Here is a 16,677-nt window from a genome sequence, read left to right as displayed (position 1 = left end):
CTTCTGTTTGGAGTCCTGGAACTTCTTTCCCTCCTCTGTGGTTCCTCTCTTCATAATTCCACCCCCCACATACCGAAACCGCCACACACAGCACAGCTAATAATTTTCCTGCTGTCACATTACTTTTCTAGGTAAAACAGTGAGAGTCCTCCTTTTCCTGATGATATCCTGCTTTCAAGAATTTACCATAATTACCCCCTCATCTCCTCGGAGCTCCCCCCCCACCCCATATTCCTCACTACAAGTTTTCACTCAAAGCCTGTGCAAAGAAATTTGCCTACATTGTCCCACAGATCATTTTTTTCTTTCCCCCAGTTGTCCTCTTCGTTCCATTCTTCCTATTCTATGTCATCTTTCCCTTCCCCTTCCTCGTCACCTCTCCCTCGTGTGCACACACCTCCAGGAGTTCCACTGTGGCTAAACCTGCTGGTCATGACAACACAAGTTCAATCAGCAAATAAATAAAACTCTTACTTTTTTTTTGGGCTGCCGGCTGCATTCCCCCTCTGGCCGTTGCCTCCTTTAATTATAGGAGCTATATTTCTTCCCTGGGAGACATTCGAGGGGATTTTTTAGTAGGAAACTCGTTTCTGCTGAGTTACTTTGGAGCCCGGACCAGTGAGTGAGTGGCCGGTACTCAGAGGCTTTGAGTGAAGTGCAGATTGAGACATATCGAGTTCCCTCTAAAAGGATCATTTCATGTGGGAGGTTGGACACAAAGTTTGCACTCGTGACTGGCATTCCAGTGAGAGACATGCATATTTTAAAACAACAAAGCAAGCTAGAAAGAAGGCTTAGGGGAGGGGAAAAAAACTTGGAAAGAAGTTACTAAGTGACAAACATCTGTCAACATGGGATAATTTGTACACTATCTGCCTCCTTTGATGGTAGTTCAAGGCAGAGGATCTAGGAAAGCAAAGTGGATACATATTTATCCCTGTGAAATATGGTAATAATACACTTTTCTCCCAAATAGGTGTAAGGTGATTAAAATTGCTTGAATGAATATTATTTTTAAATGTTTCTTAAAATAGTGGAGACCTCTAAAATTGCTTATTTCTGATAATTTATACAAAAACTAGATCCTATTTAATCTTGAAAGAAGTTCATTTAAACAACGAAGAGCGATAAAGTAATAAGCGGAGTATTTATTATAGAAAATAAAATGAATTTCATCATTAAAAAAAAAAAACAACAGCAAGCTGAAGAAAGAAGAGAAACAAAAAGCTCTAACAAGCCCTGGTTGCTATAGTCTAGAAATCTTTTAACTACAAGTACCAGCTTTACATGTGTCTGTGAGCCAAACATATAAACATCCACCTCTCTGCGTGTCAACAAGGAGAAAAGGCAAAATATTTTTCAGAGGATTTTCTGTCTCATTTAAGCTTGGAGTTTCAACAAGCCTATTACACTTTGAGAGAGAAAAGTAAAAAAGTTTCCTTCTTGGGGAAGGAAGTTTCTAAAAGCAGAGTAAAATACCAGGCGAGATCCTAGGATCTTTTCTTTTCTTTTAATACCCAGAATCTCCAACAACCAAATGTAAGTTCAGGCTCCAGCTTCCACTGAGAAATCTTTTTCTCCTCCAGATCTGAAGACAAAAGGAGAGGAGGCCTGGTGGTGAGCGGGATATCTCTGTTAGTTGTCAGCGCAGGTCCATGGGTTAGGAATGCTAATGAGCCTCTTGGCCAGCTGAAGGCTCAGTTCTCTCTCGCACACCCTCACGCTCACACACACTCAGGCTCATGCATGGCGACTGACAGGCACACAGACAGAGGCTCGTGCGCGACCCTGTCTCTCTCCTTTTTCCTCTGAGCCTAGAGATCGATCGCTGACCTCACTGTTGGGCCAACGCTTTATTTATCTGGCTGTGCAGTGATATTATCAGCCTTAAACGTTATATACAGCAAATGTCTTCCTAAATCAACACAATAGGATAGCTTGCAGAGACCAGCCTGGTCTGTCTTAAAGAAATCCCTGGCTCTCTCTCTCTCTTCCTCCCTCCTCTGGGTTACAGACACCCCTTTCTCCTTTCCACCGTTACTACTGGGGCTTTCTGATACGTTAGGCTTGGGGATTTGATCTCTTTCTCTCAGCTTGGTTGGAGGAGGCCTCAGCCGGCTAGGAGATGGATAGACACATTATCCACCCATCACTATGATCTCCTTCAGGGGTTGCCTTGTCAGCTGGTTCCAACTGCCTGGACCCACTCTATTCCCATGATCCCGGATTGCTCAAAATTGGGGTAGACGAGAAGGCGAGGGGTGGTCAACCGAGTGTGCAACCTTGCACCGTGTTGTTTTCTTTCCTCTCAATTACATTCATAAACCTATTTTCTGCATTGCCTGTTATTTCTTTGTGCTTCAAAATTGAAACCACGTGCAGCCTTCTTCCCTCAGCACACACAATAAATGCGCTGCTGCCCCCCCCCACCCCGCACCTCCTCCCCCAGCCCATCACACAACTATTTACATCTTGGTTACTCACTCCGCGCTCCGGGGCCCCCGGAGAAGAAATTGGCCCCACGGGACTAGGTGAGGCTTTGAGTAAAGCATCTCTCAAATCCGGATCGCATCTCGTGTCTCGGGCCCCCCACTCCGGGAAAAAGGCTGGTGAACTCCCCGGGTCGGCCTCCGCCCACCCCTGCCTCGCACAGGTGGTTGTGGCTGACTCTGGGACGAGCTAGCGGGGAGGACATCCAGGCAGAAAGGCAGCTCCGTCGTCTCCGGGCGGGCCCACCCGCCGGCCGCCGGGGTCAGCGGTGGCGGCGAGCGCGCCTTCCCCGGATCCTGGTCCACGCAGAAACCGGGTAGGAGCGGCCACTCCCCTGGGAGCCTTCCAGACCCAGGTCCTCCCAGGCAAAGGAGTCCCCCCCCCCCCAACCTCCTAAATAAATAAATAAAGTCCAAAGGGGGGAGGGGGAGCTGGAAAATGGATTCGCTGACAAGGAGAGATAATAAATGAGGGGCGCTTTCAGATAGATATCTCAGACGTGAAATTGCGCCCAGCTGGTTGTGTAAGCAAACAAATAGTTTCATGTTAGGAACTCTCAACTTGGGGCTTGATGAATAGAACACGACAGAGGTAAATGGGTCTTTAACTCATTTAGGAATACAACTCTTTGGCTTTCCGAGCAAAAGGCCCAGTGACGCCACGGATCCCGAGCAGGCCCTCTAACAAGAGTTTTATTAGTTCCCCACTTGGGTTTCCCCGCAATCCCCTCCCCAACACTTTGTGGTTTCCCACTGCGGAGACGTTCAGGTGATGTGTTCTGAGGCATCGAGGAGCTTACAAGGTGATGCTGCTGCTCTAGGAGATAGAAGGACTGCCTACCAGCGGAGGCGGAGAAGGAGGATTCAAAAAATAAATTAATTAAAAATCAACTTTTGCCTGTTTCAAGCAGACTAGCTCAGGTAGCCTTGGGTGCAGGGAGACTGCAGATCCCCGGCGCTCCTGGCGCAGAGTTGGCCCGAGGGGCTTCCAGGAGCGGACCGACCCTCTTTGCAGCCGACTGAGACCTGTGAAGCTGAACCTCCCCAGGGGCAGAGTTCCGGAAGCCCTAGGTGGTCCTGGTGGGGTGGGCCCATCCCCTCCCCAGGGCTTTCGGCCAGGCCAGGTCGCAGGTTGAGTTGTACGTGTTGGGGGCAAAGGTCAGATTTTAACTCCCTTGGGCCGGTCCTTGTCCTTACAGGGCGCATGGGGGCGCAGCCCCGGGGCCCTAGAGATTCCTGGAGGAGAGCCAGCCCCAAGACAGCCTTTTTTTGATGTTTTCAGCAAAGTTGGGTGGCTAAAGTAGCTTAAACCGACTTCAAAGGCCCTTCAGATTCTCAATCACCCAGCAAGTGTTTGGGTTAGAAAAGGGAACGCTTGGCTTTTAGATGTCACAGGTAATTTCCAGAAGGAAGTCACCTTGTGTGGGCCGCTCTCCACCTGTTAAGATGGCTTTCCTCTGGCCCTGGGGCGGGGAGGGGGGTGCTGTTGGTTCTACACCCCCCCCCCCGCCCCCCAGTGAGACCAGCTCCGCTCGCCGCGCACCCCCAGCGGCCGGTCTGGCCTACACCTGCCCGTGGGCCTCACACCCGGGGCCCAGGGCTCCCCCTGGCGCCTTTTGCTCCAACGCGGCTCGCTGCTCAGGGGCCTCCAGGCGGCCACCCAAGGCAGAGACGCCCCCGGTCCAGGCGGCCTTCTGCCCAGCGGCTCCCAGTGTCTGAGGACGTCCAGGATCCAGGGCAGGGCCACCCCGGCCTTTCTTGGGCTGCTCCTCAGCGGGGCGACCGGCCCTTACCTCCCCCCCACCCCGCCCCGCATCCCCTAACAACTCCCCGAAACCCCCGCCCCCCGCCGGCCACTGGTCAGCTGGGCCAAGGCTGGGAGCAGAGACAAGGCTTCCTGGTCGTCGGAAGCCTCAACCTGTGGCTTAGATGCCTCCGTCTCAGTTCCTAAACCTTCCCTCACTGCGAGCAGATTGAAGCGGCCGGACCGTGCTCCCTGAGAGTTGAAAGCCTCGAGGGGTGGACTGCGCACCCCTTGTCCGGCTCTGCGGCGGTGGGGTGGGGTCGCCCACTGGGCCCCGGAGTCCCCAGGAGGCTCCATGTCTCTGGTTGAGATACAGAGACCTCTTAAGATGTCTCCGTGTGTCTAATGCAGGCGGGGACCACCCCAGCCACCCAGGAGACGGCAGATCGAAACCCCCTACCTGCAGCCCCCAGGCGGGGCTGCTTGAGAACCGGGCAGAGCCCCCGGAGCCTCCAGGTTCCTAGACCAAGCCTGAGAGACCTCAGGAAGGCCAGCTTTTCTTCCTTTGCTGTGCTGGTCCTCTGCCCACCCGCCCCGGCCCAGTTTAGGCCCAGGCTTATTTAGAAAGGTCACTGGGATCCCCCTGGCTGTAGGCAATGTTCCTGGCCCTGTCCAGCAAGAGCCAAGTTAGTACTGTCACCCCCGGGCCCCCTGGAACAAGTGCTTCCTACACCCGGACCTTGGTTTCCCGGACCAGTCCCACACTGGGTGCCTTGTACCTCCATATTGAAATTAATTGAAAAATATGTTTCTGACCTAGGAAAATGTTTATCTGTTTTCATCAGAGGGATCACACTGTAATGAATATATTTACATCTCATTTCAAGAAAGGCAGGGAAGATGGGTGAGAGCTTGGAGGCAGCTCAGCTCCCCTCCCCTGCCCCCAGCAGTGCCCCCAGGAAGGCCCCCTGAGACTTCCTGGGAGGTGGTCCGCAGTTGAATAGGAGTTCTTCCCACACCCCTCCTGCCTTGGGTGCCCAACCTGTAAACAATTCAGCCTAGGCCCCCAAAACATTGTCCCTGGGTGTGGTGCAAAGGATAAGGCCCAGAGCTGGGTGGGACCTGCAGGAAGGCAGGAGGGGCCCAGTGGCCCAAGGGGGGCTTTCCACACCCCACACACCTCATCAGTCTAGCTGTCCTAGGGCTCAGGCCAGTCCACAGGTGGACCTGAAGGGGCTTCTTCACAGAACGTGGTGCCAGGCGGCACCGCACCTGGAATATTAAAACTTTAGGTGGACTGGAGCCACCTGGAGACTTCTAGACAGCGAACTGAGAGCGAACTTTGCCACTGACTTCTGAAAGCATAGCTTTGGCCTCATTCATGGCTGTTTGGGGCTGGGGGAGAAGGTGAGGGGAGAAGCCAAAAGGTGTTATTTTAAAAGACCTGGCTTTATTAATACATTAAGAAAAAGCTCCCTTGGCTATGTGTGTTCTTGCAATACCAACTCGGATCCTATAAAACATTCATGCTCTGAAGGCTGTTACAGAGAGCACCCTCCCTCGCCCCCCAAGGAGAGGCCTCAGCAGGTTTCTGCCCTGAAAAGACCACTAGGACTCCAATGCAGCTTCTTGAAAAAATCAGCTACTCCAGTCCAGCTCCCAGACCCCCAGGTTCCAGATCCACACATCTAAGTGCCACAGGGGGCCCTTCCAGATGCCCAGTGGAGCTTGGAGGGCCCTCCAGGGAACCCCTGTCACAGGGTCTGGAGTGACGGGCAAAGCATAGCCAGCTCTTTAGCAAACCATAGGGGCAGCAAAGCCAGGGCTCCCAGCTGAGACCCCACTTCTCTCTAGAGAAGAGCTAGGAAGAGGCTGACCCTGTAGTCACAGCCAAGCGCAGAGGCATCTTTCCATCCTGAAACCCCTATGTCCAGGGCTCCATGCCTCTCCAGCCAGGCACGTTCCCACCTGCAGAGGCTGAAGGTGGTGGCATAGACTCGACCCTATGGGGACCAGGTCTGTCCCAGCCTCCCAGCCTGCTGGAAGCTGGCTGTCCACCACCTACAAGGTCATGATGGCTGCTGCCCGCACCTGCACCAAAGGCTGCTCTCCCTGCCCACTCTGTCCCACGCAGAGCCTGGTCTTCTACATTTACAATCCCAAAGCAGCTGCTTGGTTTTAGGAAATAAATCTAGCCAACTTGGTAATGGACCTTAAAGTTTCCCCCCCCCATTCTAATAATAATTGGAGTGGAAATTAATTGGAGGGTTCTCTTGCACTGATGACATCTGTCAAGCAACCAGACACGTGGGTTTTGCTAAATTCTTTTTATTTTTTGTTTAAATTTTCACTTCGATTTTAATTCTTGAAGAACAGCCTCGACAACATATATCGCACTCATTATAAGAAGCAAAGGGTTATATCAAAAATTATTAGTATAGAATCACAGGAAATCTGGTTTGGAACCAGAAAAAAATACAAAACAGATATAGATACATAGACACAGGACAATTTTTTTTATAATTATTTGGAAAATGTTATTTTCCCCTAATTCTTGTTTCTTTTTTTTTATGTGCATACGATGTTTAAATTTTACAAAAAAATGAAAATAAAGACTAGTATTTTACAAAATGAATAACAATGTCTGTGTGTGTGTGGTGTGTGTCTGTGTGTGTCTGTTTCTACATAGGATTCGGTCCACTTCCATGGGTGTTGTTTTCTGTACAGTATATATCCACAACCGTCCACAATAAATCCTGGAAGGTCCATTGGTTTCCTTCTGTTTTATTAAAATTCTCATGGTCCTCTCTTCCCAAATTAGTTTTCTTTTTCTCACCAGACACAAGGGCCTGTTTTCTTTCCTTTCCAACGTGTTCCCGGATCTGATACTAAAAAGAGTCTCTCTCTTTTTTTTTTTTTCCTCCAGGTTTGCAGCTTCGGTTTGCCTGTCTGCGCGGTGGGCGGCTCCTGTCGCCCCGCCGGCCCTGCTCCCCCCTGCCCGGCCCCGCCGCACCCTGCATCGGCCGCCTGGTGTCTCCGCGGCTTTGGAGTCCACGGCCCCCCGCCGGTGCTGTGAGTCTCTAGGGGCTGGGGGCAGGTGGGAAGCGCCCAAGGTCTAGGAGCACTGGATGGACATGTAAGGCCAGTTGAAGCTGCTCCCGGATAGTAGCATGTCGCGGATGAGAGTTTCGATGGGGGTTTTACCTACCAAACGGACGAAGAAGAGCTGCTCGATGACCGAGGACGACACGGTGCGCAGCGAGGGCAGCCGCAGCAGCAGTTTGCCGAAGCGGCTGGGCTGGTTAGGGTACTGGCTCCTCACGTACTCCTCCAGCGCGCACTGCGACTTCTCTTGCAGGCTTTCGATGTGGGCCGCATCCGACAGGCCACACGCATCTGCCCGCGCGGCCACCGCAAGGAGAGACCAGGGGAGGGGGGCACACGGTTAGGTCAGCTACCAGCAAGGTCACAAGCAACACGCCATTCCACTTTTTTTTTTAAAATAAGGAGCAAAGGGGGAAAAAAAACAAATTGGAGGAAAAAGAAAAAAATCCTCCCCGTGGCTCCCTACTCCTTCTTCCCTATTTCCTCCCCGCCCCGCCCCACCCCCAAGACCAATAAAAATATAAATCAAACCCCCACCGAGCTTAGGGGAGCTGAAGAGAGGAGCGCACACTTTGCAGACACACACTCTCTAGTTCCTTTGTGTTTCCTCTTTCACCTTTGGGTTAAATAATGTACGATGCTGGAGCCACGTTTGCTATACCGAGCAACCTGGCCTCTGCCTGCAGAGGGGCATCTTTTCCACTGTGCTCATTAAAGGAAGGACTTCTGCCTCCTTTGCCCCCGATTTTAGGGGTGTCCAGGAGCCCTGAAGAAATATGCAGCCTGGAGGCGGCTCTAAAACACTTCTTGGGAGTCCCTCTCTCACACCCACACGACCCTCAAAAGGAGAACCTAGATTGTGCCGTACACAGAGCATGGGAGGGGGCTAAGGAGTCGGGGGCTGGCAGTGCCTGCAATCAGATCAAGCCCAGGCTTTAGCAAGATAGGATTTGCGGTCCACTATCTATGCAAGCAAGAAGTCTGCAGCAAATCCTTAGTGACGGTGAACACTTCTATCGGTGCCTTAGATCAAGTAATTGAAAACTGGTCACATCTCTGTACGCTGTATAATAATCAGAAGGAATATGGCTTAGTTACTCCAGGCTGCAGAAAGGAGACAACTTCAGCAATCAGACACAAAGCTGGGCTGGGGGCAGCAGCTGCTGCTGCTGCTTGCGAACTGGGAGGTGGGGGTCGAAGGAGGATTTGGGCAGACAGGCTTCCTGTCGCAGGACTGAGAGAGAAAAATGCACCTAAATGCAAGAAAACGTCTGAAAACCTGTGTGTTTAATCTCATGTCAACCAGGGGCTCTTCTTGGTCTACTAAAAATATTTCGAGACAGCAGCTTATACTGTATCAACTAACTAGAGGCAAGCCAGTGGAGGGGAAGGTGGAATCAGAGGAAGCAAAGGCTTCTTCTCCTAGTTCAAACACCCATGTTGTTTCTTGTATTAATAATAAATATTTTAAAAAACAGGAAGATCACAGAGGAACCCTTAGCCAGTCAGGAGGTTGACTAGAGATCAAAGGCGGAGTTTGCTAATATATAGATAGATCTGGGAAGAAATGCATGCATGGCGATGCCCGCCCCGCAAAGGACACCGTCTAATTGTGAAGGGGCAAGTGTAACCTAAAGAAGACACAGCAAATGATTCAAAGCGGAACCTGTGTCTGCTGAGTTTCTTGAGCTTTATGTCTCTATTTCAAGAACTGGCACTTACAAAGCATTCTAACACCTTCATCTACAAGGCTATGGCCTTGAGCAAAAATACAAATAAAACTAGTGATAATTCAAGAACTTCTGAGGCAGGTCTCCTTTGACCCCGGATCCAGATTGGGTTCCTCTCAGATGTCTAATGACTCTAGCCAGCCATTCGGGTGCATCCACACTAGCCTGACTTGGGAAGTCAGGGAGATTTTATGGCTAGCAGGCTAGGGGCAGGAGCACTTTGGTGCTTCAGTGCTTGGAGAGGGGACCCTGAGGTCTGCCCTTGGCTCTGCAGGCTAACCTGATCCTGCTCTATGACCCCTGGGCAGACTCATATTTACATATATCTTGCTTCACAGGCTTTATCTGCCCCTTATGGCACAGGATCCCACTCAGCCTCAGAGAATGCAGCATGCAAGAGACTCACTGGCACCCCAGCAGATTTGTTTTTTTAAAAACCCACATGGCATCTCTTCGGATCTGTAAAGTATGTATCTGATATTTACACTTAGGGCCCCCAGCGTGCAAGGTCACTACCTGTCCCCCAGCTAGGCAACTCCAAGGGAGTTAGAAAGGCGTTCCAGGGCCCTGCGTTGGCTTCCTTGTCAGAGTTCTTTCCTGCTTTGAAGGCAGGATACCTGTAGCTGGGCCCCTGCTGCAAAGTGCCAGCTGGCCAGCACTGTGGCCTCCTCCGGGGCAGGAGCCCTAGGCTGGGCCTGGCTTCCCACTCTAGATATTCATTCCTACTCCAGATATTTCTGCCACAGGATTCCCCCAACTGTGGAGTGACAAGTGTGAGCTCTCAGATCAAGTAGGTGGTTGTGGTAGCAAAACTAGGTGAGCAGGGGGTGAGATCCAGTATACATTTACACTCCATGAGTTATACCCCAGATAAGAAAAGGAGGCAGAATGTGCAAAATCCATGTCTCGCTTTTTATATGGGAGTGTCAATGTGGGAACCCTCGATATTTCTTCTACAGTGTATGGAAAAGAAATTATGTAAATAAATAACCATTACCGCTCAGGCCTTCCCAGCTTAGCCTTTGTAGTGCAGAGAATGTATTTCATGTTGTGCATTCAGAAGAGTTTAGTGTTCAGGAAATATAGATGTAATCAGCTGCCATAACTAGAAATCAAAGTTATTATTGTGCTGAAAATGGATTTATTGTATTTATGTTAACTAGATGGCTCCTTTCAGGGAAAGTCTCATTTATTTGAGAGAATATTTAGGTGTATGAATTAATGAATTTTTTTTTTTTTTAAAGTAAGTTCAGGTCATGACCTAGTCCTTGGATGCCTTCCAGAATATTAAGGATTAAACATACCATCCGGAGGCCAAATGTGAAAACCACCACAGGGAACCCCCGTGCCAGCTTCAAATACTTAGCCGGAGCAAACCTCGTTGGACAATATGTCTAAAACTGTCTTTTCCATCATTCAAAGTTTGCTTAAAAGTTGGATGACTTTGAGAAGGCTTCCCATGAATTCCCTTCTGGCTAGCAATCAAAACAAGTTTAGTCAAAAGTGGAAATGTGTTATATGGAGGAGGGGGGGGTGAATTACTACTGACAGCTCTATTTCCATTTTCAGATAGTCTTCTTGCAATTTTCCCAACAAAATAATGTCATTGTTCACTTCTTGGCCTCCCTTGCACCTTGAAGACTTGGTTTAAGAAATGGCTTTGGAAAAACTTTTTTTTTTTTTTTTTTAAAGGAAGACTTTTCACAGGGACATTTTAGGATGGAAAGTTGAAAGAAAAGCATGAATAATTCCACAATCTTCCCTGCAGCCTGCACGGTCCTTGCCTCTCTCTGGGAAAGGGCAGGAGATCAGAAAAGTCAAGGGGGTTCAAAGAACCTTAGCGGGGGACAAGGAAAAGGGAGGGATACTTTGCTTGAGAAGACCTCTGTCCAGCTCCAAGTCACATTTCTGCTTCAAGACACCTCACTGGGTGAGATTTTAAAACCCCAGCTTCCCCGACACTGGCTTGCTTCCTGATTAATTTGGCTAAAGAGCTGGGTAGTGGAGAGCCAGCCAGGCCCTAGGCCTGCCAGAACTAAAGCAGCCGGGTCGCTACTTCCCAGGCTCTTTGTCACTTTTGAAAAACACGTTTCCATCAAGAAGACTTATTAAGATAAAATGCATTCAAACACCGAGGAGGCGATTCAATAAATCTTCCATTTGTTTTAAGGTTCTCACTTTATCCTCTTGCAAAGAATAACTCCCTCTCCCACTAGCAGACCTGCATTTGCACTGAAAGTAAAAGGGGGGCAGTCCAAGTCCACGGCTCAGGCCACCCTGCATACAAATGAGATGCTCTTGTCTAAATAAATTATCTGCTGTTCAGATCGATATTAATACTACATTTGCTACATTACAATATTGTGCAAATTTAAGAGTCATTTTAATACAATGTAAATACGATTCTTCACGCATGAAAGCCAGGAAATATTGATAGATTATACCACTGCTTACTGTTCAGCAAGGCCTTGGGAGAGGGGTTTTGCCATCCCTGCTCAAGAATGGTTCTAATTTGGCCTTTGGAGGTCCTGGCTCTAGGACAGATTTATTAGGATGGTTTATTTGTTCTCTGAATGGAGGAATTAAAAACAATAGCTCCAATAATGGTGGTAAAAACGGCAGCTAACTCTACTCACAGTGGGCAAGGCCAGAGACCCAGTCTGAGCAACTCTGTTCCCCACCAGCGTCCTTTCTGGCTTTGTTTATATTTCCCCCCATTACCTGCTGTCCTGGGTGTTTATATGTTTCCCTCTCGCAGGTTACAATAATAAAAGGGGGGCAGTGTTCTCAGAGGCTCAGACGAGAGCCATCAAAGGCTACGCTAATGCACTTTCCTGGAAGTTAATTTGAACCATCTATCATAAGAGAAATTGTTAACATGCATGTTACCACTGCCTACATTTAATTTGATATTTTTAAGGCACTCTGTTAAATTTTCAGCGTTCGTGCGCTTCGCATGGGCTATGAGATTTATCTCCGGGGCGGGAATCCTCGCATACTTGAGGGTTCTCCGGCATTGCTTTTGTTTTTTATCTTTCTTGTTTAGATCGAATCCGTTTTTTACGACCCTCAATAACCTCAGCAACTGCAAACATGAATGGTTTCCGATAAGGGAAAATCAGGCAGCCATAAAGCGGGATTATTTATGATTTATTTGCGCGGATTCTTCTCTTGCCACCTCTCCGTGTGTGTGTGTCTCACTGTGTCGGGAAACAGCCAGGGAGCGTGCCACGCAGAGGAGAAAGCCACGTTCCCACGTTCCGTTCCTTCCCTCTCCTCCCCCAGAAACGCCGAGCTCCGGCACACACGCGCGCACACACACATGCACACCGCACACACCCAGACGGATCCACGGCACCGCCTCCCCGCCCCCCCCCCGCAACCCGGCCAGACACGCGCCCGCAGCCGCCGCGGCCCCGCGCGGGTCTCCAGGCCGCCGGACCGGGCCGGGCAGGGCCACCGAGCGGCCCGCAGCCGCGCCGACTCGCCTCCCGCACCGCCGCGCTCCCAAGATGGCAGCGGCGCCGCCGGCCGCTTCCCCTGCGCGGGCACCGCAGGGCCCGGGCCCGTCCCGGCCTCCCGCGGACCGACGAGGGCCCGGGCCGCCCCGAGAGCCGCGGCGCGGCGCGGGGCCGGCGGGCGGGCGCTCCCGGCGCCGGCCTGGCCCTCCCAGCGGCCGCAGCCTCACCTGACGTGAACAGCACGATGGCTTTGAGGCAGCTGTACTCGGCAGAGTCGACGTGCAGCGCCTTGAGCTTCTCCACCTGCTCCTGGAAGATGCGGATGTGGTCCATGAAGGCCACGACGCGGTCGGCGGACATGGGCGAGGCGTGCAGGCCGGCGGCGGCCAGCAGCGGCGCCACGTGCAGCGGCATGGAGCACTGGGCTGCGTTGAGCACGAACAGCTCGCTCCAGGTCAGGCGGAGCAGGGACACCTGGTCGGTGATCTGCAGATCCGGGAAGAAGGGGATGTTGCGGGCCCACTCGACGGCGCTGAAGAGCAGGCGCGCGGCCAGCTCGCAGATGTTCTCGATGCCCATGATGTTGTTGGGCTGCATGCACTGGCTGCCGTAACGCGACGTGGGGTAGGGCTCCGCGCGCAGCAGCAGCGAGATGTAGCCGGACAGGTAGCAGTGGCCGTTGAGGGGGTCCCCGTTGGTGAGTGCGTACTGGCCTGGATTGGGTTGAGTGGGAGGCATTCTTCCTCGCTGAACCGCTGACGAAAAGAAAGAGAGAAAAGAGGCAATGTGCATCCAGGGGGCTTGCGAACAGCCCGGGCCGCCCCGCAGCGCACCGACAAAGCGGAGGCTCGTCCCCGCGGCCCCCAGCGCCCAGAGCATCTTCCTTGGCGCTGGCCTTCACTCCCGGAGGCCCACACCCGGAGGAAGACGGCGTGGGGGTGAAGCCCTCCAGCTCCGTGGCTCGGTCCGCCCGGCCATCTCGGGCGCTCCTGGCCACCCCAGATACGGCCAGAACTAGGCCTGAGTTAAAGGCTCCCCCCCAGCCCAGCCTGACGGAGAAAGTGCACCCCAACCCCTTGACCACCACCAGGTCACACGCAGATTAATGACATCCCACTCACCCCTTCAGAAGGAACCCAATCAGGGTAAAACAAACAAACAAACAAACAAAAAAAAAAACAGGCGAAACCAGAGAAAAGGTTGTGGTTCTAGGCACATGCCTAGCTGCCTCTTCATTTACAAGCAAGCAGGTTTTGTTCAAAATATTTCCATATTCTCTAAAAATGCTATGGGATTATCCTTAAAATAGAAGTTACATACCCTACTCACCACTTACAACTTTTGAATAGAAAACAAGTATCCTGCACCCCTCCCCTATCCCCTCCTCCCCCATCGCCCCACACAAAGTTCTCACTGTTAAAAGCAACAGAAAATTGAAAAAAAAAAAAAAATCAAGAAAGAAGTTGAACTTACAGTAGCCAAACATTATGGAAAAAAGTGGAAAATATAATTAATGTCTGTCCTGTGAGGTGCCACAGCAACCTGCAGCCAGCTTTTGCCCAGTGAATGCACGAGCTTGCAACTGCAAAAACACTGGATTCATTAACCATCTGAATGCAAAACGTAAGCATGCTTTGAGTTCTTAAAGCTGACCAAAGTTTTTTTTTTTTTTTTTTTAATGTGTATGTTTTACTTCAACAGTGCCAGCGTTTTAAACTGCCATGTAAACAAAGACAACTTTAGGAAAAGTTAGGGCTACTGAACTCTCCCCCCACAACAAATTAATATAGATATGTCCATGTACACGTAGCTTTCTTACTTCAGGTTGTACACTATTTTCTTAAGTTTGCACTGATTCTCATTTTAATGCAAGCCTCAGTGCAATTTAAGCTCTTAAAACATAACTGGCTAGAATACTTTTTTCTAATTATAGTTTTGAACTTGGCAGTTATTTTTCAATTAAATGAGAGTACAATTCAAAGTTTTTTTTTTTTTTTCTTCAGATGCCTATAAAATCTCCCTGGAGCTAGAAATGAAGTCGTCATATTTGCCTGCTCTTTGAGATCTGAAGAAATTCAATTTCTTTTCTTGTGGCATATAAAATATAATTTTAAAGTCAATTACAAGAAGGAGTAATCTGCATTCTGCAAAATTGACTGGTTTGCTAATTTGACTATAAGACATCTTTAATGATTGTCAGGAGATAAACTTTAACTGTAAATGGCTAGATATATTTATAAGAAAAGTGCTGCATTTCTTGCCACATGAACATGAAGCATATCTAAATACAACATCAAAACTTGTGTTAAAAGAAACCAAAGCTATACAACACAGGGATTAAATGATGTTGGAGCTCATGCCAGCTGCAGTCTATGCATTATAGCCAAATCAGAAGGATCGGTAAATGCCGTTGTAAATTGTAATTTGTATGCAGTATTTAAACAGAGGGTGGAGTTTGATGAAGAAATAAAACGAGTATCATGCTTTAAAAAAAAAAATGACACAACTGTGAAAGCACGGTTCAGTCACAAACTTTCCTTTGAAAGTAGAGGGGTGAAAACAAGGCCACAGCTCTGGAGGAGGCGGCCCCAGCTCGGTGGAGAGGAGAGGGAACCAGTGAACAGGCCAGAAGCGCCCCCCCTCTTCCCTCCTAATTAGACCTACAAGTGCAATAAATCTCACTCCTCTTTTTCCAAGCTAAGCTTCCAAAAGGATGATGCAGTCAGGGATCTATGGTTCAGAATCCTCCAGTCTCCTCCAGCCCTCCCCCATCTTAAATAAAGGGCAATGAAGACGTGGAGAGGAAAGGGGAATGAAGAAGAACAAAAACACACAAACCACAGAAACAGACTTTTCTGGGGGCAGTAAGCAGCCCTCCCCCAAGTTCATGCCAGCACAGCTCCGAGCATCCTCACGCACACGCGGGAAGGAGACACACACCGAGCACATCCAAGACAGAGGGAGGGGATTTTCCAGTACAGCTCACGATCCTAGGGGCACCGTCCCGAGCAGGCAGCGGGCGGGGTGGAGAAGCCGGGGAGACGAGCGCAGGCCGGGAGGGGGAGACAGCGGCAGCGAGCTGGGGTGGGGGGTAGGGGGTGGGGTGGGGGAGACGCCGGGGGAGGAAGGCAGCGGGGACCGGGGGGAGCTGGGACGGGCCGGGACCGCAGGAGCCCCAGCCCCAGACAGCAGCCACCCCCGCGAGAGAGGGAGGGAGAAAGAGAGAGAGAAAGAAAGAGGGCCGGGGAGGCGGGCGAAGCTCCGGGAGAAAAAGCACGGAAGAAATATTCACCTTCCCGCCTCATGCCCACTTTGAGGCACTTCTTGAGGCGGCAGTATTGGCACTGGTTGCGGTGGTGCTGGTCGATGGGACAGTTCCTGTTGGCACGGCATGTGTAAGTTAAGTTCCTGCGGACGCTCCTCTTGAAGAAACTTTTGCAGCCCTCGCAGGTGAATTGGCCGTAGTGCTTGCCGCTCGACTTGTCCCCGCACACCACGCACTCGATGTGCTGCTGGCTCTGGCCCGAGCCGGGCGGGCCCTGGCCCTTGTCCCCTGCCGTGCCGGGGGTGGCGGGCGCTCCGGGCTGGCCCGGGGTCTGCGGCGTGTGCGGCGCGCCCGAGCCCGCCTGCTGCTGCTGCTGCTCGCCGGCGCCGCCGCCGCCGCCGCGGGCCGCCTGCGCTGCGGGGTTGGGGCCGCCGGGGTTGCCCCCGGCCACGTCGTCCTGCGGATCTCGCCAGCTGCTAACTACCATTGCCATATCTTTGGGCCCGGGGAGCGCTGGGGGGGAGCCGAGCTGCTCGCCGAGGGCCGCGGGGCGCGCGGGCGCGCTGGGAGGGGAAGGGGAAGGGGAAGGGGGAGGGGGCGGGGGCGGGGGGCCCGCCCGGCGCCCCGGGGTCGCGGGAGCCGAGCCCGAGCCGGGCACCGGCTGCTGCCTCCGCCGCCGCCGCCGCCGCCGCCGCCGCCGCTACTGCCTCGGCCGCCCCGCTGCTGCTGCTGCGCGCCCGCCCGCCCTGCTGGCGTTTTGTTGTGGTTCCTGCTGTTTTCTTTCTCTCTTTTTGCAGCCCCCCCAGGCTCTCAGGCTCCCCCCCCAACACCCCTGCTCCCCTCGCCCGCTCCCCCCCGCGCTCCGATCTTGGGGGGGCCCCGC

The 16,677-nt window shown here is 51.6% G+C and overlaps 1 protein-coding gene across 1 annotated transcript; it reads right to left on the bottom strand.

The window, feature by feature from the left end:
* Positions 1 to 6,545: 6,545 nt before the first annotated feature.
* Positions 6,546 to 16,287, bottom strand: NR2F1 (nuclear receptor subfamily 2 group F member 1). Its single transcript, XM_043913593.1, has 3 exons — positions 15,822 to 16,287; positions 12,757 to 13,284; positions 6,546 to 7,629 (listed from the first exon to the last, which is right to left on the bottom strand). The coding sequence occupies exons 1-3, from the start codon at positions 16,285 to 16,287 to the stop codon at positions 7,349 to 7,351; spliced, it is 1,275 nt and encodes a 424-aa protein (XP_043769528.1). The 3' UTR covers positions 6,546 to 7,348.
* Between the last annotated feature and the right edge of the window lie 390 nt (positions 16,288 to 16,677).

This window comes from Cervus elaphus, chromosome 9 (genome assembly GCF_910594005.1).
Source record: "Cervus elaphus chromosome 9, mCerEla1.1, whole genome shotgun sequence".
Lineage (NCBI taxonomy): Eukaryota > Metazoa > Chordata > Mammalia > Artiodactyla > Cervidae > Cervus > Cervus elaphus.
The sequence above is the reverse complement of the archived record's forward strand: the minus strand, read 5'-3'. Positions and strand labels throughout refer to the sequence as shown.